We start from the raw sequence: 22,067 nt of genomic DNA on the forward strand, positions 1-22,067 counted from the left end.
GGAAGGAAGGCCTACTCTTGCATGAATTTCGTACATCGGGCCTCTAGTATCAGTTATAATGGAGGAACTTGTATTTCCTCCCATTCTTACCGATGAAGAAACTGAGGCCCTGAGAAGATAAGTGACTTGTCGGGGGCCACACAAGCAGCAGTGCTGGAGCTGGGGCTCAAATCCAGACAGAAAGACTGGCGGGCCCGTCTTCGCCGCGTGTCTGCTTCTGTGGAGACGTGTGACTGCTTTGGGAAGCAGACTTCTATTTCTTTGGAGTTGCTATGATTCTCCCAAGGTCAGTAATTTCCCCAAATTCCCAAAATATCCTTATTTCTTCATGCCCAGAGCCTGGGTCCCACCTTGTGCTCAGCTGTGGTGATAGGAAGTCCCCAAGGCCCTTGCACTCTAGGGCAGGACTCTGAACACAGCTGTTCTGTTTTTAATCCCCTTTATAAGAAAATGTGTCTAATTTTTGGTCAGAGCAATTGAATCTGTTTTTCTTTTGCAGTGTTCAGTATCTGTAATAAACATGTATATTTACATAAAGGATAAAATCTTCAAAAAGTTCACTAACTCTATTCTTCTAAATATTAATTAAATATATTCTTCTGAAGGTTTCTAAATGTTTCTTTTAAATCTGTCTCATCAAGCTAGTAGCTCTAGTTTCCGGTGACTGGGAGAAGACAGACCCGTGGGTCGCGGGTCCGTGGCCATGTTGGGCTGAGTTGTTGTGGAAGGACATGGCTGGTTCTGACCCAGCCGTGGGCGCTTTGTGTGAATTCCTGCTGCGGGTGGCGGTGTGGGAGCCACAGCGTTCCAGGCGGGCAGCGCGGTGGCTCTGCACTGGGGTGTCCTTGCCTCAGCACCATCTCGCCCTCGCTCACCGTTGGGCCAGAAGCAGCTGTCTTTGCTGTCTTGTTCTAAGACTGTGATTCCGACCTGTGCACTGCGAATGTTTAAAACAGGCTCCACCACACTGGTCAGCAGGGGCACTGACCTCTTTCCCCTCGATTGTCTAATAAAAAATGACAATAGCTGTCGAGTGTGAATGAATCAAAACTATACCTTTTTTTTTTGTCAGATGGGCAAGATATATATATATATATATATTTTTTTTTTTTTTTGCTGTGCCACAGATTTTTAGTAGTTTATGTGCCATGAGATGGAAAAGGCTAAAATCGCTGTGCTAAGAGTCAGGCTGGGATTCTCCCTGCTCAGGCTTGAAGAAGGGAGGAGGGTCAGAGGGTGATGGTGATGGCATTAGTATCCCAAGGAGATGGGTGAGCTCCCGAGGGTGTAGGGGTGAAGCACACGTGTGGTGGAGCAGACAGCAGGCTTCACACCTCCCTGTGTGCCTGAGGGGTCCCACCGTGGCCACAGGGATCAGGGTACTGCTGGCTCCCTTGGGCCTGGAGTCATTAAGCAACTCTGCTGCTTCAAGAAATTGGATTATGAATAGGGTTTTTAGGGAAAGGTAGAATTTATTTTTAAAAAATATTTCTTTTTATTTTTAAGGAGCTACTTTTGACATAAAGAAATTTATGTGTTTAAGGTTTACAACTCCATGTTTTTATTTTTGTATACATTGTGGAAAAGATTGCTACAATCAAGCTAAATAAGTTATCCATCACCTCTACATAGTTACCCTTTTGTGTGTGTAGTGAGATTTAATTGAAGATGTATCCCATTAGAAAGTTTTAAGCATAAGAGGGTAAGTATCGTCACCAGCTACACATTAGATCTCTGGAATGTATTCATTTTACACAATCACTCCCCCAATCCCCTCCCCCAGGCCGGGGCAGCCCCCAGGTCGCTCTGCTCCTGAGTTGAGTTCCCTTTTCTAGACCCTGTGCATCTCAGTGAGATCCTGCCGTGTTCGTCTCAGAAAGGTGGGCTGGAATGTGGAAGCCACCTGGATGCCTTGTGGACATGGCAGAGAACATGGAGGGCAGCTCTGAGAAGAGGCCCTGGCTCCCAGAGCACTGGGCTGAGGATCTGGTGGGGAGGAGCCAGTCTTGGTGTGGGGCAAAGAGGCAGATAAGCTCAATGTGCTGCCTACCACCGGAGGCCTTCTCCTCATCCCCAAGGCCAGGCCCACGCTCACTCGCGCACTCCACCCCTGGGACTGCATGTCTATTTGCCGGAATTGTCCGTGGCCGGACCTGGGGTGATGGGTGACCTGGGTAGAATGTGAGTGTCAAGTTCCTGGAAGATGATGTTTGTTTCGTTTAGTTTTCCCATACTAACCACTCACTGGACTTGTGACCTGGGGGAGTCACAGAACCTCACAACCTTTAGGTTTTTCCATTTTAAGTCAGTATCATAAATCCTGCCTTGCTTCCCTCAGAAATGTTGGGAACAAAAAGTAAAATAGTAAGTGTAAAACTACTAGTTGGCATAGTTCCTGGCACATAACAAACAATTCAATATGATGTTCTGTTTCAGTGTCCCCAATACAGGGTGCGTTACCCTACACTTGCCCCTGTGTTTCTAGACTCCTCATTCCCACACCGGTGTACAGGTAGGAGCTTTGCTACTGCAGTAACTTCTTAGAGAAGTATAAATTATTGGAGAACGGTCATGTGATTTTTGCTTTTTCTGTCCTGGCTAACTTTGGCCAAGAGGGAATGGGCACATGTTTTCGATGGTGGGTCTTGCATGGGCCCTTCCCTTCTTCCTATTTTTATTTCTAGCTTCTGTTTTTTATCTCTCTCTGCTGAAATGTTGACTCTGAACTGGTTTTCATTCTTGCTTCTTTGCCCAAAATTCAGGTAAGAGAAGGACAGTATTTTGTCAAGCAAAGCATTGATGAGTGTTCACCCCGAGGGCATCCCCAGTGTGTGTGACGGCACACGTACAGCACGAGGGGAGAGGAGCACAGCATCACATTTGTCTGAGCAGAAGCCACGTGCAGTGTTGCTAGTAAAAGCACAGGAAAGCCTCCGTGTTTTTGAGCATGATTCTAGCCACGTTCTTTGTAGGCTTCAAAACTAGCCAGTGTCTTCCCAAGGCATGAAAAGGTGTGAATCTGGATTAATCTTAGAGGGAGTGGCTGGGCTGCCCCCTTATAAAGGCAATTGCAGAAAGCAGAGGGCTAGGTAGGTGTGCTAATAGTTCCCTTTGATTCCATCATCCACACATTTTCTGCTCTGGGAACTTGGGCCAATTTATTTATTTTTGGATACAATCTGGTCTTTCCTTAGCAAGGGGAAACGGGTTTGATGCACTCAAACTTAACACTTTAGACATTTCCTAATAAACTTGACTTCTGCTTTACTTCATGGCAACGCTCATGTTGCTGCAGCCATGCACGCCAGGCTGTGTCCTGTGGGCGCTCAGGAGCCTGACCTGCTGGGGCGTGGGCCGCGCTGGGTGGAATTCCTTCGAGCCCTCAGGTGCCTGAGACCTGGCGGCGACTCGGCCTGGCGGCTCCGCAGCCTCGCAGCCTCTGGAGCGAGGAGTATGTTCCTGGCGGGCAGGGGTGTGTTCCTGGCGGGCAGGGGTGTGTTCCTGGCAGGCAGGCATGTGCTGCGGCTTTCCCTGAGGAAGGGCTTCAAACAGACGTCCTGGCTGCTCAGCGCGCATACTCATAGCAGCTGATTTTGAAAGAGAGTCAGATATTCTTTTTCTTTTTGTCTCATGAAGATTCCTAACCTTTACCTTCTTTGGTAGGAAGTATTTCCTATGCAGATACTTTATTTAACAAGGTTATTCATAACTGCCAATGAATGTGGGGCTGATTAGCCCCTCTGCTTCCCAGGGCTGCTTTAGGGCTGGGACTTGTAGCGAGCGGAGCGCCTCCTCTTGTCCACAGCCTTCCGGTACCTCTGTGTCCATGTGTCCTGCAGTCAGTGTGCGGGTGGCGTGCGGCCCCCGGCCAGAGGGCCCCGGTGCTGGTGCTGGCACCTGGCACAGAGCAGGCGCACTCGGCTGTCCTTCAGTCCATCCTTCTAAACAGAGAAACATATACCCTTTGTCATCTTTCTTCCCAAGCAAATACACCCTAGTCCAGTGGTTGGCAAACTGCGGCTTGCGAGCCACATGCGACTCTTTGGCCCCTTGAGTGTGGCTCTTCCACAAAATACCACAGCTTGGGCGAGTCTATTTTGAAGAAGTGGCGTTAGAAGAAGTTTAAGTTTAAAAAATTTGGCTCACAAAAGAAATTTCAATTGTTGTACTGTTGATATTTGGCTCTGTTTACTTATGAGTTTGCCGAACACTGCCCTAGTCAATTGCTGACATTACGAAAAGCACATACACAACCTCAACCTTCCTGTGCTCACATCTTTGCATTATTTGTTAAATTTTAAAGTAAAACAAAAGTGAAGACTGTAACTGTAAATGTCACAGCAGCGATCACCACCCCACGTGTAGCTTGCCATCCTGTCAGTAGGAAGTGGACAAACTGACGTGGAGGTAGAGGTGGGGGGTGAGGAGTGTGCAGTGGCCCAGGAGTTGGAAGGATGCATGTCGAGGCCTCGTCTCCTCACCCGCACCTGGGCTGGCACTGCCCAGGGCCCTGTCTCCTTAGTTTGGGCAATGACAGGAGGCACTTTGACATTTACATTTCCTGTTCCTTTTGATTTTAACTCCAACACCTAATGTTGGAGGCTGTCAGGGCAGGGTTGTCTCTGCTCCAGTTTTCACCAGGTCAGCCTAGATATCATCTCAGATCCTTGTCTGCAAAGACTGCGGAGCATGTGAGAAATCACTGTTAGGAATGCCCGAAGCAGAGGGCACTTTCTCCCATTGTTAGAACTCCAAGGACGATGCTGCTGCTGAGAGCCTTTCCTTTGAGCTCACTGATTAAATCCAGCTTCTAAGGCTTTGCTGTCTGCCCCACCTGCTGTTGGGGTTGAGCCAAGTGAATCAACTACGATGGATGCTCAGACTCTCCCCTTTCTATGCAGTATCCCAGGATAACCAGGTGTGGGGTGTGTGTGTGTGTGTGTGTGTGTGTGTGTGTGTGTGTGTGTGTGTGTAGTAGTAGTAGTAGTAGTAGTAGTAGTAATATAAATACATATTTGCATTCTTGTTGGAGAGCTCACTGCCTTGGAACATTGTTGATTCTGTAAGAGCACTTTAGTCCTATCAGGCACTGGAGTAATTCCTTTTTTAAGTGACCCACAAACCTTCTTTCCAACCTGTAGGAAGTGAGTGCTGTGTCCAGAGCAAGAAGGCGGTGGGTTCCCAGGTCTGGCACAGAGCGATGGCCTGCTGGGTATGAGAACTCGGGTGAAGATGGCTTGCACCACGATAGCAGATTAGTTCAGAGAGAAAAGGCTCTGCAGAGGCAACCGAGGTGAATGGAGGCTGAGAACCAAACGAGAGGACATGACTTCCTCCCTCCTAAGCTCCTCACGCGGCGTTTTATTGCTAGCTTTTCCTTCCCCCGCCCCCATGCACAGTGACTGCTGCTGAGCCTGTGAAATTATCTGAGAAACAGGTTTGATCTTGCGGGATGGGGAGAGTCTAGGAAAAGAAGTGAGAGGAAGGGGCTGACTCAGAGCAGCATTTGAAGCTGGAAGTGGGACAAGTTCCTAGGCAGAGAGGAAAGAGCCGCTGGCCACTCGCAATGCCACCTGCACTGCCAGGTGTCGGGACCTCACACCCGACCGAGGAGGTTCACTCAACTGCTGCAAATTATCTGTAGGAAGACACACGTATTCAAAGTTTGCAACTAGTTTGAAATAGTTTCAGATAAAAGAACGCATGGATATTATTTTGTTTTCCTATCTCTCTTCCTTTTCAGAAAATCAAAATGAGTTTGAGCTTTACGAACAGCTCATTGGCAATGTCTTTGCATCTTAGCTAAATTCTGAAATTCTTTTGGGCAACTGATTGCAAGCTTTGTTTGTATAAAATTGTGTCCAGTGTGTCTTTGGGGAATCTCAGAAGACAGGGAGCAACCTGAGACGAGGGTTGGCAAACACAGAAATTTGAATTCCATCTAATTTTAATGTCATAAAATGTTTCTCCTGTTATTATTTTCCCAGCTAGTTAAGCAAGCAGAAACCATTCTTATCTCATGAGCTGAACAAAAGCAGGTTCTAAGTTGAATTTGCTCCGTGGACCCGTGACCTTGCGCATGCAGTTAGTCATGTTTTTTGAAAGCCTCGATGTCAGTGTTAATCTCAGCCTTCATCTCCAGGTGTGTTAGATAAGAAATTGTATGAAAGTTTTCTGCCTTCTACTGGCTTGCTTTAGGTCTGTGTGCATGCTTATTCAAACCATGTTTTATGTCAACTTGTTGATGTTTCTTACAATATGATAAACATGTTTTTGAACACCAGCTACCTTGAAAAACGTGCTGAAACCTAGGGATTCCAGCCCCTAAAATATAAGCACCTGCCATGAACTTGTGATGTGCATAGCTTGAAAGTTGTAAACATGCTTACTTGAAGCATAATTGGTAAATAACAGATGGCACTTCTTTAATAGGAATGTGACGGCACTGTGAAGAATAAAGCAAGCGTGGTCCAATAGCATGGAAGGTGTGTCACAATGTGCAGGTCCTCAGTGAGCATAGCAACCTGGCTGCCAACCAGCAGCAGGCTCCAGGCTCCGGCCTCCCTGTGGGCTGAGTCTGAGCTGGTGTCCAGGAGGTGCTGACCATAAGGTGGCTCCAAGCTTTGTGCAGCAAGGGGCAGAGAGGAGAACCCGGCAGGCGGGAGCAGCCTGCCTCTGCCCGGCCTGGGAGCTCCAGAGCCACTCGTTTGAGCTTATTGAAGGGAAATCAGTGTGACCGTGTGCAGCCAGCTGAGGGCCTGGCTCTCTCAGTCCCCTGCACTCTGTGACAGCCGTGAGCGGTCTTTCCTGTAACCCAAGCCCAGCACTAAAACACAGCGTCGCGTCTTGCAGTGTCTGGCAGTTGTCACGTCTGTTATGGAGGCGGTGTGGAGTCAGCCCAGCCTGGGAGCTGCCCCCCAGAGTAAAAAATGCCAGAGATGGAATGGATGTGTCAGTTATGGACATCAGCAGCTGGTCTGGAACTTGAGTCGGGGTGGATCCTTGCTTCCTAGAGGAGAACATTTGTCATTTATTCATACCCTTTCTCTCTGTGTGTCTCTGCTCCTCTCGTTCTCTTCCTCTTGAGCGCGTGCGCGCGCACACACACACACACACACACACACACACACACACACATACACACACATATCCACATGCCTCCTTAGTCTAAATACAAAGGACCTGCCCTGGCTGGATTGGCTCAGTAGATAGGGTGTCAGCCTGTGGACTGAAGGGTTGAGGATTCGATTCCAGTCAAGGGCACATGCCTCGGTTGCAGGTTCAATCCTTGGCCCTGGGTGAGTGTAGGAGGCAACCAGTTGAAGTCTCTCTCACATCAGTGTTTCTCTGTCTGTGTCTCTCCCCCTCCCTTCCACTCTCTTTAAAAATCAATAGAAAAAATATCCCTGTGAAGATTAACAATAAATAAATTGGAGGCTGAGTCCACACTGCCTCCATACATACATACAAAGGACCTAATTTCATCTTCAAACAGGACCTCTTTTTAAAAATATATATTTTTATTGATTTCAGAGAGGAAGAAAGAGGGAGAAAGAGATAGAAACATCAATGATGAAAGAGAATCATTGATTGGCTGCCTCCTGCACGCCATACATGGGGACCAAGACCGCAACCCCAGCATGTGCCCTGACCAGGAATTGAACTGTGACCTGGTTCATAGGTCGATGCTCAACCACTGACCTACACCGGCCAGGCATATCTTTTTTTATATGCATCTGTTTCAGGTGTAGAATCGTGTAATTCAGCCTCTGTATGCACTGCTAAGTGATCGCCCTCAGAAGTCTGGTTACCCTCCAGCACCGTGTGATTGCCCCTCTTGGCAGAAATTGCAATACCTTAAGGGACCTTTCTCTAGTTGCTGCTGAGATCCTGTTATGAAAATAAGACAAGCGCATCCTCACTCCTTAGTTGTTTTTAAACAAATCTCTGAGGTTCAGGCTGTGAGTCTGAGATGAAAGACACTGATCTGGTTTGATGCGTAGCAGGTGACAGTGCTCAGGCAAGAGAAACTGTGGACACACTGGGCTGGTCTCTGCTGTGGCTTCCCATGGAGGCCCCCTCAGACCTGCTGAGTTGTCCACTGACCAGCAGCGCATATGACAGGAAGCATTTTGGACTTTTTACGAGGATACCCGACATTTGTATGATAATGCTCGGATATACTAGTAGTCTTGTACACGAAGGATTTATTTCTCTTCTTTTTTGTGACAATTTAAAACTTAGATTACATTGATTAATCTATCATGGAAATCAGGAAAGCATCACCCTTTAGTGGTTGATTTTTGCAGCACTTTATAGGTTCGAGTAAATTATGTTTTAAAATGCTCGCTGAGTCCAGACAGTGTGGCTCAGTGGTTGAGTGTCGAACTATGTACCAGGAGGTCAGGGTTCGATTCCAGGTCAGGGCACATGCCCAGGTTGTAGGTTTGATCCCCAGTGTGGGGCGTGGAGGGGGTAGCTGATTGATGGTTCTCTCTCATCGTTGATGTTTCTACCTCTCTCTCCCTGTGCCTTCCTCTCTCTGAAATCAATAAAAACATTAAAAACAACAACTCTAGCTGAGATGGAAGTAGATTGGGGTTGTAGTACGTCGCTCCCCCTGGGCCCCATACCGTGATCAGGCCAGGGAACTGTATGGTGGAATTCATAGCAGTGCATGTCCAGGTGAGTAATTCTTTGCACTGGTGTTGCCTCTCCATCCCAGGTATTTGAAGCTATTTTACCTGTTTGTACTCTTTTGAGGAGAAATTTGGAAGCTAATTTACACATCTCCATCTTATATCTTCTCTCTTCAGTAGTTTTACTAAAATTCCTCTTGTTTTTCTACAAGTTCCTAAGCCTTTCCTACCCTGGTTTCTCTCTCTGATTATCTTCTTTCGTTAGGCTCTGTGTGTGTGGGAATTCGTGGTATGATTATGGAAGTTTAGGCACCCATGTTGGGTCTGAAAAAGATATACACATCAATGATTTCCCCCCCTTCAAACCAGCAAAGCAATTACAAGGATTCCAGAGCTACTTTTGAAATGTATGATCATTGCAGAGAGCAGCCCAGTTGGCATGTAGGTCTAAGGCCCACACTATGCCTTTTTTGCTGAAGCACATGTATAAGAAAATGCTCATACAAGAATACCTTTTTATCTGTATGTGTGCCTTTTTAAAAAAAAAGACATTTACTATCATCCCTTTTGCTGAAATGAGGAGTTGATTGTTAGATTCTCTAAAACTTATTTAAATACTTGAGGCCTGATGCACAAATTCATGCATGGGTGGGGTCCCTCAGCCTGGCCGGTGATTGGGGCCAATGGGGCGTGGTGGGGCAGCCCGCCGGGGGTGGGGGAGAGGGGCTGCGGGAGGTTGGCTGTGGGAGCACACTGATCACCAGGGGGCAGCTCCTGCATTGAGCATCTGCCCCCTGGTGATTAGTGTGCATCATAGCAACTGGTCAGCCGGTTTTTCGGTCGCTTAGGCTTTTATATATGTAGATTGAGTACCTTTTTTCTAAATATTTAGTGAAACATGGCAAGTTGCTTTAATGGAGATTTGTAACTGTGTGGAATTGTCCTGACTCTGCTCCGTTTTCATGTGAAACAGAGGTGACCTTTTTGCTGTCCCCACACAGCCTTTCACTGTCATTCAGGCCCTGGCTGCTTCCCCACTGGCAGCTGGTCAGGCTGTTGCTCCAGGAGCTCTGATGATAGCAATTAAAATATGTCCCAGTTCCCTTCCCAGGTTAAAGCCTTCCATGGAGCCTCCTAGGGAGCCGCTCAGGCAGCGCCTGGAGGGGACTGTTTCCCTTACATGATGTACATGGAAGCTTCGCTCTGCCCACTTTTACACCTACACATGTGCTAAGCATCTCCATGGAGACAAGGAGGCCAGAGTCCAGGGATGGTGCATCTCCCAGGAGACGGCAGGCGGGGCTCAGGCCCAGGCCCTGTAGGCATCCCCCTCCTTGCGGCTCCACCAGGCGGCCTCTGCCCACTGCCCCTGTCCAGGTATTATAGCCGAGCTTCCTCTGAGGGCTGGCTGTGGTGAGCCTAGAAGGCGGAGGCCTCCCTGACAGGAGGGGTGTGGTAGGGAGGAGGGCCCCATCTTTCCCCAGGTCTTCTTTGCTTTGTGCCCACTTATCATCTGTGCCTGTGCACCACAGCCCCTGTGCCTCTTAGACACGAAGGCACCACTTAACCTCACAAAGTGCCCTCAGAGCCTGTTACAGTGCTTCAGCTAGGAGCTTAATTTAGTCATGTTGTCCTTCTAGGAAAAGCACTACTTCTGCTGATTCACCAATTTCATGTGCCCACTCATGAACCATGATCCTGGCACTCTTTTTCCCTCTCCCGAGTTTGATGCATGGGGACCTCCCTCCATGCCACCTCACCTTTCTCCCCCCACCACGTCGCTATAGCTCCTTAAAGTGGAAATCATTATCTTCTGACTAGAGGCCCGGTGCATGAATTTGTGCACCAGTGGGGTCCCTCAGCCTGGCCTGTGGGATCGGGCCGAAACCAGCTCTCTGACATCCCCCAAGGGGTCCCAGATTGCGAGAGGGCACAGGCCAGGCCAAGGGACCCCACTGGTGCACGATCAGGGCCAGGAAGGGACACGGGAGGTTGGCCAACTGGGGAGGGATCGTGGGAGGGCTCCAGGGTGTGTCTGGCCCATCTCGCTCAGTCCTGATCGGCTGGATCCCAGCATCAAGCTAATCTACCAGTCGGAGTGTCTGCCCCCTGGTGGTCAGTGTATGTCATAGGAAGCAGTTGAGCAGCCTTAGTATATCATTACCATATTATGCTTTGGTTGGTCGAATGGATGATTGGACACTTAGCATATTAGGCTTTTATTATCTATATACTAATAAAGGGGTAATATGATAATTAGACTGGGTGACTGGACATCTTCCAGATGTCCAACTTCCTTCTGGACCAGGCCGGCAGGGTGCAGTTGGGGGGCGACCAGGCCGGCAGGGGGGCAGTTGGGGGGCAACCAGGTCAGCAGGGGGGCAGTTAGGGGGTGATCAGGCAGGCAGGCAAGCGGTTAGGAGCCAGTGGTCCCAGATTGCAAGAGGGATGTCCAACTGCTGGTTAAGGCCCAATCTCTGCGGGATCGGGCCTAAACCAGCAGTCGGACATCCCCCAAGAAGTCCCTGATTGGAGAGGGTGCAGGCCGGGCTGAGGGACCCCCCCCACTTAATTTATGCATGGGCCTCTAGTCCTATATAATAAAAGGCCAGCCACCATAAGCGTAACAACCAGAACGACCAGAGACCAGAACCACTATGGCCCCTTACAGGGCTGGCCCTGCCCCCAGCAAGCAGTTAGGGGTGATCAGGTAGGCAAGCAAGTGGTTAGGGGTAATCAGGTAGGCAGACCAGTGGTTAGGGGTGGTCAGGTAGGCAGGCAAGTGATTAGGGGTGATCCAGTAGGCAGGCCAGCAGTTAGGGGCAATCAGTTAGGCAGACAGCCCCTTGCAGGGCTGGCCCCGCCCCCAAGCAAAGAAAGAGGGAGGCCCAGGCCATCGGCCGGTGCCTCTGTGGCAGGTGTGCAGCAGGCCAGTGATCGCCCCACAGAGGGAGGCCCAGGCCAACCAAGCCATCGCACCCCACACCTGTTGCCCGCAGAGGGAGGCGACTGGTGGCAGGGGAGGGGGGCAGTGCTGCACAGATGGCAAGCCGTGGCAGCAGCAATGGTGGGGCCAGATGCCTGCAGCTGGGGGAAGGAAAGCCCCGATAGGCCCTGATCTCAGTCCAGGCCTAGGGACCTTACCCTAGGGGTCCTGGATTGTGAGAGGGTGCAGGCCGGACTGAGGGACCCTTATCCCCCGAGTGCATGAATTTTCACTCACCGGGCCTCTAATATAGGATATAAGTCCATTGTGCACAACGTAGACTCTAGTTTCAGACCTTTTGTACGTCTTCTTCAAGGCGCACATAACAGTCTTACTGGTGAAGTCACTGGGAAATCTTGTTCCTCAACTCTGGGCACCTCCTTTAGTGAACATTCTCAACACCTTCCACGTGCACACTCCTTGTTCTCAGCTAACTGACTGAAGTAAAACATCACTTCTCATGTGATTTTCTCACTCAGAGTCTCCAAACGTCAGTCGTCTGGTCTTGACCCTGCTGCTGGGTGTGGTTGGCTGGTACTCTTAGTAAATTCTTCGACAGCAAATGTCTCCAGGAGGATTTACCAGTTATACTTTTTTTTTTTTCTTTTTTATTTGAACTTTTTAAAAAGATGGGTCTTAATGTACAGAGAATCCTAATATATAAAAAGCCAGGGGCCTTCACGACCTAAACAACCAGACAGATGACCAAATAGCAGGCTGCGTGGGGCAACCAGGCCGGCAGGGGCATTAGTGAGGGACGACCAAACGACTGAACAGCAGGCTGTGTGGGGTGACCAGGCTGGCAGGGGGGTTAGTAAGGAACGACCGAAAGACTGAACAGCAGGCTGTGTGGGGTGACCAGCCTGGCAGGGGGGTTAGTAAGGAATGACCGAAAGACTGAACAGCAGGCTGTGTGGGGTGACCAGCCTGGCAGGGGGGTTAGTAAGGAATGACCAAAAGACTGAACAGCAGGCTGTGTGGGGTGACCAGGCTGGCAGGGGGGTTAGTGAGGAACGACCAAACGACTGAACAGCAGGCTGCATGGGGCAACCAGGCCGGTAGAAGGGCAGTTGGGGGCAACCAGGCTGGCAGGGGGCCAGTTGTGGGTGACCAGGCCTGCAGGGGCGAGTTGGGGGTGACCAGGCCTTCAGGGGCGAGTTGGGGGCGACCAGGCCAGCAGGGGGACAGTTGGGAGCAACCAGGCTGTCGGGGGGGGGCAGTAAGTGGCAACCAGGCCAGTGGGTGAGCAGTTGGGGGTGACCAGGCCGGAAGGGGGGGAAGTAAGGGGTGACCAGGCTGGTGGGGGGCAGTTAGGGGTGACCATGCCAGCAGGAGGGTGCCATTGGGGGCAACCAGGCCGACAGGGGGGTTAGTTGGGGGTGATCAGGCAGGCAGGCAGGTGACAGTTAGGAGCTAGCAGTCCCAGATTGTGAGAGGGATGTCTGACTGTTGGTTTAGGCCCGATCCCTGGGATTGTACCTAAACCCGCAGTTGGACATCCCTCGAGGGGTCCTGGATTGGAGAGGGTGCAGGCTGGGCTGAGGGGACACGCGCCCCGCCCCCCCTCCCCGTGCACTAATTTCATGCACTGGGCCTCTAGTATAGTCAATAATATTGTACTCACTTTGCACAGTGATGGGTGGTGACTGGACATAGCGTGGTGACACACTTTAAGTGTATAAATGTAGCACCACTATACTGTGTGCCCGAAGCCAGTATAATGTTGTATGGCAGCTGTCTTTTAAACAGAACAGAGTGGTCAGTCATACACTCCGCACTTCGGAGGACTCTCCTGTTTTCCTTTTGCTTTACCTCCAACTCATATCACTGCTGTAGTTACTGCCTTTAAATAAATACCCTCCTATGGATGAAGCCATAGACATTCATTTGTAGGAGACACAACCAGCTTTGTTCACAGGTACAGGATGTACCCTTTAAGTTGACTTAGAGGTCAAATGTGAAAAGTCCTCCCCTTACACAGTCCACCGAGGCCTCCATTAGTAGAGCTCACCCGTTAGGCTTCCTTCCCAAGTAACGTTATCCACTGTGCATGCGCCATGTAGCTCTTCCTCTTTTTTGGACTCAGATGAGGTGAAAGTGTTCCTTTCACCTTCAGTTCCCAGGCTTCCCCAAGAAGAATTGGAGGAGGGGAAGGTGCCTTGTCTTGGACGTTTCTGTCTTTGCCAGGTGCTTCCCAGCTGCTCCCTGCCAGCCTCCCTCAACATTCTCATCTTCCATGTTCCACGTTTCGTGTTTGATTTTGGGTGGGAATAAAATGTCTGCTTAGGTGGATTGCTGTGCCTAAAGAACTCTGTGAAACTGACTAAACCTAAGAAAACGTAAACAAATTCAGGAATGTTTTCAACTTCGATGGGTAGAAAGTTTTGTTTGCTGTTCCATTTGCCTGGAATTGGGAAAGTCAGCATCTTGTTCTCCCCTGCTACCCCCCCCCCCCCACTTATTTTTATTGATTTCAGAGAGAAAGTGAGAGGGAGAGAGAGAATCATCAATAATGAGAGAGAACAATTGCATGGCCCCTAGTGGGGATTAAGCCCACATCTTGGGCATGTGCCCTTGACCGGAATTTAACCTTCAGTCCGCAGGCTGACGCTCTATCCACTGAGCCAAACTGGCCAGGGCGGGATCTCGTCCTTAAGTGCCCTCGTGGAGTCTGCGGTGCAGGCTGCTCTGACCTGTGGTAACGGAGACCTGTCTCTTCCACTTTTCCTTGCAGGCTCTCCAGGTGGCAAGACAGCTCCTTCTTCAGCAGCAGCAGCAAGTTAGTGGCATCAAGTCTCCCAAGAGGAATGACAAGCAGCCAGCCCTGCAGGTAACCATTCTTTTTTAAAGTACCTGGGTATGTGCCCTGAGCGGGAATCAAACCCGCAACCTTTCAGTATTCCGGACAGCGTGCCAAACAACTGAGCCACGCAGGCGAGGGCCAGGTAGCGCTTCTTTTAAAAGTAAATGACGTTATCCACGTGGACAGCCACTAGCCAGGGGCTGTGGTGAGAATGGCAGGCATGTTAGCGGGCCCTCTGTGCAGGTGCCGCTAGTTTCCCAGCGGAGTGTGACATTGTCGGGAAAGGTCTGTTCAACCCAAACGTGGTATTGTTGGGTGAGACCTGCTGGTGTCAGGATAGTAGGCCAATGCATGGAGGCAGGTGCAGTGCTGGGGGCGCTCGCTATGAGAGAGGGTCATGGTGCTCAGATGCGTCACCACATTCTCTGTCGACAGTTCAAGACGGTCACGGTCTCTCATGGTGGGGTGCACGCATACCTCCTTCAGTGCAGGGGTGGGGGGGTCCCCAGGGGACAGTGGGCAGTGTCTGGAGACATGTTTAGTTTTCACAGCTAGGGGGGGGAGTATTAGTGCAGCTGACATTCTGGTACGTAGGAAGTAGAAGCAGGGATGCGGCTGAACACCCTGCATTGCTCAGAAAAGTCCCCCCCCTACACAATACTATTCAGCCCAAATGTCAACAGTTTCAGGAACTGTTACTGGGACTGAGAGGCTGTCGTATTTTTAATACACCTGGTCAAGGATGTCATATATACTCATTTCTTGAGTGGATGTTTTCCACATACTTCTGAATTATTCATAAAAAGTGGTGAGCAGTTTTTATATAAAGATACCAAGAAATATTGTTTTAGTGACTTCTCCTTTCTGGCACAATGTAGAAAGGGATTGCAGAGTAGAAGGAGTGAGTTTACACAAGTTTGATTTTGATTTTCTATTGGAGTAGATAGAACATTTTATAATAGAAACTTCAAAGAGCCTTGACTCGGGATTGACACTCGCATCTGGAGAGGGTGGTGCCAGCCGAGGCGGCTGCTGCTGCCAGAGCTGAGGGTGGGCGTCCCAGCGTGGGGCTGAGTGGGTTTCCCACACTGGACACTTTGGGACAGAATCTATAAACTGCTGATGGGCAGAGCTCGGTGCTAAATCATTGGATCATGGGGTTAACCCAGATTCTAGATTGTGTAGAGTCCAGGGGTCCTCAAACTTTTTAAACAGGGGGCCAGTTCACTGTCCCTCAGACCGTTGGAGGGCCAGACTATAGTTAAAAAAAAAAACTATGAACAAATTCCTATGCGCACTGCGGGCCCAGGATGAGTCGGCTGCTAAGCAGGAAAGGCAGCGGCACCTGGCGGGCCGGATAAATGTCCTCGGTGGGCCGCATGTGGCCCGCGGGCCGTAGTTTGAGGATGCCTGGTAGACTCTTCTCAGATCAGAGCAAACCATGGCCCAGTGCACATTCCCTGGCAGCAGCCACACTGACCTCGGGCAGCCATCCTCCTGCGCCCCCTTGGGAAAGCATGGCCATCGAGGGAAAGCTCGGCGCCGTGGTGGCACTTCGCTGGGACGGTGGGTCACGTTGTTTACCAGCACTTCCCAAAGCACCTCCTTGGTAGAGCCTCGTGAGCCCACCTGCTGCTCGGGACGTTTTAATGAGTGCAGAACCGGGGTTCCATTCAGGTGCCCGCAGGGCTGTTGTGCAAAGGCCTACGGGCAGCTCTGGAGGACGGACTGGGACTGGGCTGACCTTTCAGCTGGGAGCCTGTTTCTCAAGATTCAAATAAGTTGAAAGGATCAAACTGAAGAGTTTCCGTAGTCAGACTGGGACTTGTGTTTCAGAGGTCAGCAGCGGAGGCCACATGTGGATTCCAGAGCAGAGCCCATTGCTGGATGTAGTAAGCACGGGGACGTCTGCTGCAGACAGGGATTCAGTTAAAATGCTAATGTATGCATGCGCACAGGGAGCGAGCCCAGCCTGTCACTCAGTGATCTAGGTGACTGCCCGCTCTCGTTGCCTTCCTCTTGGAGCTTGTACAGCCTTAAAAACATGGATTCATCAGCCCTCCAGCGTGTTGGGGAATCTCTCCTATTGGCGGTGGACACCGGACAGAGTGGAGCTGTGTTTAAAGACTTAAGGAAACAGCACGCACACGTCCGGGCTGCCTGTGCGGGCGCTGCTCGCAGTGTGGAACACCATTTGTCACTCTTTATACTAGACTTATTTTCCCTCATACTTGCTTTTTAAAAAAACCTACAGATGGCATTTTTAGGTAACTTCTTTTCCAAGATGAATGAAATTCCTTCAGGGCTAAATATATGAAGTCAGGTTTCAGGGGTTCCTTTGGAGCTCTGTTCTTGTTGCCTGTTGTAATGTTTTAGCTACAGAACAGTAGGATAGAGCTTCGTTTTTCTTGGCAAGGACAGTGTCAAAGCCACCTAACACATTTGCTGAGCACTTCACTCTGTAAGAGCGTGAGGCCTTGCTAATGAAGATGTTTACGTCGCTCCCTACCCTCAGTGGGAGACTTGACAAGCAGAGAATTTAGATCAGCTTTAGGAATTGATTTGGGAGGAAAGAGGTGTGTGTGTGTGTGTGTGTGTGTGTGTGTGTGTGTGTGTGTGTGTTGTGTGCGCATGCATGTGCGCAGCATGGAGGACGTCTCCTCAGCAGCCTGGTGTGGTCATGCGGATTCTCTGAGCTTTATTAGGTTGGCAGGCCTTCCACAGCCAGGCAGAAATGAGTAGCCTAGGTCCCATGTAGGTTATGCCGTTATGAAAATATGTATGTGGGCTCCGGGACACACAGAAGGGGTAACCTGTGCATGTAAACAGGCCTGGCGTGCCTCGCAGCGGCTCAGCCCCAGGGCTCTGGACTGAACGGGAGCCCTTCATTGAGTCTCAGTGCTGTTCCTTGCTGACCTCCTTGCCTTCATTGCTAGAGACCTATTTTCACAAACGTCAGACCTTTTGCATGGAGGAGGGCTGCACATGGAAGAAGAATTTGATCTGCTGATAGCTTGAGGAGAAAGAAAGCAACCCAAATCCCCAAATACACTGTGACTCATATTTTAAGCATATCTCACACTTCCTTGCTTTAGGCTTGGCAGCGCTCCCCAGCTTCACGGCTGGTGATACAAACAAAGGAAAATGGAAAGTTAGAGGAGCGCTATGTGGTTACTCGATAGAGAGCACAGAATGTAGTCAAACATCACCAATTTGAACTAATTTCAGGGAGATCAGAGTAAAGAGAGAATCATGTTCTTTGCTCCGTATATTGAACAAAATCTGAGCTACCACATTCTTGGGTGACATTGTGGTTTATAGAGAGGACTGATTGAGTATAGATACCGCTTCCCAAGTTCTTTAAAAATACTCTACTTACTAGCCTAAATAGCCTCTTATTTTAGTCTTTAATTTGCTTTGCCCATTTTTCATGAATGATACAAATGAAAACTGGCCTCATCTTAAATTAAGAATCAGAATGATCTGAGTTAATTACATGCAACTGGATGGACATTTCTCGAACAGCTGCAGCGTGGGGGACGTCTTAGACACCCACAGATACGAGACTGTGAGAGACACAGAGCCTGCCTTCAGAATGCTTATGAGTTGTAAAAAATTAACAAGTTTTTGCTGCAAAAAGAAAATTATATGTAAGTAAAAATAGTAGACTTACTTTTATAAATATTTATCTACTTCTGAAGATGGCTTAAACAGTGAAATAAATGCTTAATAGTGCAGGTGTGCTCGTAAGCTGAAAATGTGGAACTTTACTGGCTGAAGATTAATTTGTGAGTAGATGAGCAATTTTATTGATCACATTTTGGAACTTTGACCACCATTTCTGGGTAGTAATTCATTTCAGTTCTTTAAGCATTTAGTTGTTGGCATGCGTACGTAAACTGGAAGAAAGTCAAATGACACATTTTCTCCTAAGAAAGTAAAGTGCATGTGGATTCTTGGCAGCATGGAGTTAGGAGAGAAAGTCACCCTGTGTGAGCTTGCCTGGGAAGCTGACACGGCTTCAGGCCATCACCGAAGCATTTGCATTTGCACCCATCACCTGCCCCTCCCTTTCAAGGCCAGGTCAGGCGCGAGCCCCCTCGGGGCACAGCCCCTGGAGCGGGCCCAGGCGGCTCAGGACCAGTGAGGACACTGGCTCTACCTGAGGTGGCGCACAGACCACGTTCAGCAGGTGTTCTTAGCATGTTTTGTAGTTATATAAACATGCTTTAGGTGGCATCTTTGCTTTGCATGGATGCCATATAGAATCTTAGCACCTCCCATCATTCCCATGGGAATAAATTGGTAAGAGGAAACCTTTTAAGAAAACCACAACTTTATGCTGTAGGTAGTAATATGGGATAGTTTTGGAATACTGACCCTTAAAAAATATCCCTATGCAGTTAATTAATAAAATGGATAATTCAGGACAAGGAGCCAAATACTTTTTAAAATGTGTAGAATTAACATTGTCTATAGGTGGCATCCCTGCCATTAAATTGGTATGAAGTGTTGAAATTTCAGTACCTTTATCACTTGATGTTGGAGAATCCCAAAACTCTATAAAGTACATCTTGATAAGAGACAATGAAGTAGAAACGATATTTTAGAAACAGTCATTAAATCTTTCAGATCACACACCCGATCAAACCATGACAGGCACAGTGGTCCCTCCTCCCAGACAAGCCCTCACACAGAATCGTGTGTCCAGTGATGAGGGTTTCACGGACCCCAAGAAGCCCATCTTGTTGCCCGGGTTTAATAGCTTTGCTTTAAGAATTTTTTTTCTAAAATAACGTTTTGTCCTTGCCTCCCTCCAAAAATCTGAGTGTAGTTGTAATATCGTGAGCTCGCTCTCTCTTCCATTTCAGCTGCACAGGGTGACTGTATCCTGGGCTGCCCAGTCTGCTGGCTGGGTGTACTTACTGATAATTCTTATTCTCAGAAGTACCTCAGATCAGACATTTAATTATATGGTCACCTTAGCTATATGTATCTAAGCCTTAAAATGCAAGTGTGATGCTAATATTTTTTATGTAAGCATGTATTTGTCACCATATACACAGGTAATTAATGGTAGTAAATGCGTAACATGGACCAGCCCCGGCTACCCTATGGTACAGAAATGATTATTAAATTACTAGAGGCCCGGTGCACGAAATTCGTGCCCGGGGGGGTGGGAGTGTCCCTCAGCCCAGCCTGCACCCTCTCCAATCTGGGATCCCTCTCACAGTCCAGGACTGCTGGCTCGCAATTGCTCGCCTGCCTGCCTTCCTGATTGCCCATAACTGCTTCTGCCTGCCAGCCTGATCACCCCCTAACCACTCTCCTGCCAGCCTGATTGATGCCTAACTGCTCCCCTGCCAGCCTGTTTGCCCCTAACTGCCCTCCCCTGCAGGCCTGGTCCCCCCCAACTGTTCTCCCCTGCAGGCCTGGGTTCCCCCAACTGCCCTCCCCTGCAGGCCTGGTCACCCCTAACTGCCCTCCCCTGCAGGCCTGGTCCCCCCCAACTGTTCTCCCCTGCAGGCCTGGGTCCCTCCCAACTGCCTTTCCCTGCAGGCCTGGTTGCCCCCAACTTCCCGCCTCTGCCGGCTTGGTCACCCCTAACTGCCCTCCCCTGCAGGCCTGATCGCCCACAACTGCCCTCCCTTGCAGGCCTGGTCCCTCCCAATTGCCCTCCCCTGCTAGCCATCTTGTGGCGGCCATCTTGTGTCCACATGGGGGCAGGATCTTTGACCACATGGGGCAGCCATCTTGTATGTTGCAGTGATAGTCAATCTGCATATTACTCTTTTATTAGATAGGATAGAGGCCTGGTGCACGGGTGGGGGCCAGCTGGTTTGCCCTGAAGGGTGTCCCGGATCAGGATGGGGGTTCTCTTGGGGCGTGGGGAGGTCTGGGCGAGGGGCCTGTGGTGGTTTGCAGGCCGGCCATGTCCCCTGGCGACCCAAGTGGAGGCCCTGGTATCTGGGGTTTATTTATCTTCTACAATTGAAACTTTGTAGCCTGGAGCGGAGCCAAGCCTTCTGCTTGCTCCATGGAGGCAGCCATTTCTATTGGGATTTATATATCTTCTATAATTGAAACTTTGTAGCCTTAAGCGAGGCCTGGGCCGGCCAGGGTGTGCGGAAAGCTTGGCTTCCTCCATCGCCACGGGCAACCCTAGCCTCCTGCTCTTTCCAGCTCCGTGGCTGCTGCCATTTCTGTTTGGGTTTATGTAACTTCTATCATTGAAACTTTGTAGCCTTGAGTGGAGGCCTAGGCTGGCAAGGGCAGGAAGAAAGCTTGGCTTCCTCCATCGCCGGGGAAACCCAAGCCTCCCTCCTGCTCTCTGTGGCCGTAGCCATCTTGGTTGGATTTATTTGCATATTTGCTCCTGATTGGCTGATGGGCATGGCTTGTGGGCGTGGCTTGTGGGTGTAGTGGAGTGATGGTTAATTTGCATATTACTCCTTTATTATATAGGACTAGAGCCCCGGTGCACAAAATTCATGCACAGGTAAGGTCTATAGGCCTGGCCAGTGATCAGGGCCAATCTGTGGGGTGACTGGTGGGGCAATCAGGGGGCCCCCACTGGCACCTGCCTTGGAGGTGACCGGTGGGGCGATTGGAGGAGCAGCACTGGCCCACTTGCTGGCTGGCCCTGCCCCCGCAGCCGCTGCCGCCAGTCACCTCTCTCTACGGGGTGACGGGGGCGGGGGAGGGAGGGGGGCCTGCTGGCACCCACCTTGGCTGGCCTGGGGCCTGCGGGCTGTGGGCACCTTCTGCGTTGAGCGCCTGCCCCCGGTGGTTAGTGCGCGTCATAATGACCGGTCGTTTTGCCAGTTGTTCCACCGTTCAGTTGATTTGCATATTAGGCTTTTATTATATAGGATTCTCTGGGTGAGGAAAGTGAAACTTGGAAACTTAGAGAGGTTACGTGACCTGCTTCAGAGCATGCAGAAGTGGCAGCATCAGGATGGGACCTGGGCTGTCTAGGGCCACAGATAAGCTAATCCCACAGGCAAGCTCCTCACGCTTCTCCTTCCATGTGCATTGCCCAGTAACTGCTGAATGCCATGTTTTCATAGATACATTATTATATTTTCCATATCATAAGCAAGAATGAAGCCAACCTACCCAAAACCAATTCCACTGTCAGTATCTGGATTTCAGTGCAGGGGACCAAGACCTGCATAGTTATCTAATTGTCACCTTGCCTGTGTGTGTCACAGCCGTGAGCAGCAGCAAAGAAAGGCGGTTTCTTACTCTCCAGTGTGAAGTGCTCTTACGCTCTTCCATGTGTTGGAACATGGAAAAGTATGTTATAATCGTTGTTGGGGCTAGGAGGTGGGGAGGGATGGGGAAAAACATCGTTGACTGGTCAAAAATGTGTAAATTGCTGACAAAATGACACATGTAATTAAGAGTGCTCCTACTATTTTACCTTGTGGTTTACACCTTCAGTGTTGAAAAAGAGAGTGACTCCCACCTCGCTAATTACCATTATCACTGGAATGCTTGGGCTGGAGTCATTAGCTCCATGTGCATTTAATTAGAGGAAGGCTGGAATTGGATTTAACTTATTACTTTTTCATGGATCACTTTCTTGTCATCACTTCAAATTGGATTGCAGCCCCAGGTAACTAATTATGAGAGC

The 22,067-nt window shown here is 49.6% G+C and overlaps 1 protein-coding gene across 1 annotated transcript in view; it reads left to right on the forward strand.

Annotated features, from left to right (window-relative positions):
* Positions 1-22,067, forward strand: part of FOXP1 (forkhead box P1) — a 560,454-nt gene that overhangs the window by 404,760 nt on the left and 133,627 nt on the right. The window contains exon 7 of the mRNA XM_080676551.1: positions 14,360-14,455. Within this exon, the coding sequence (XP_080532677.1) occupies positions 14,360-14,455 (96 nt within the window). The remainder of the gene's footprint in view (positions 1-14,359; positions 14,456-22,067) is intronic.

The sequence above is a fragment of the Plecotus auritus genome (genome assembly GCF_963455305.1).
Source record: "Plecotus auritus genome assembly, chromosome: 6".
Taxonomy (NCBI): domain Eukaryota; kingdom Metazoa; phylum Chordata; class Mammalia; order Chiroptera; family Vespertilionidae; genus Plecotus; species Plecotus auritus.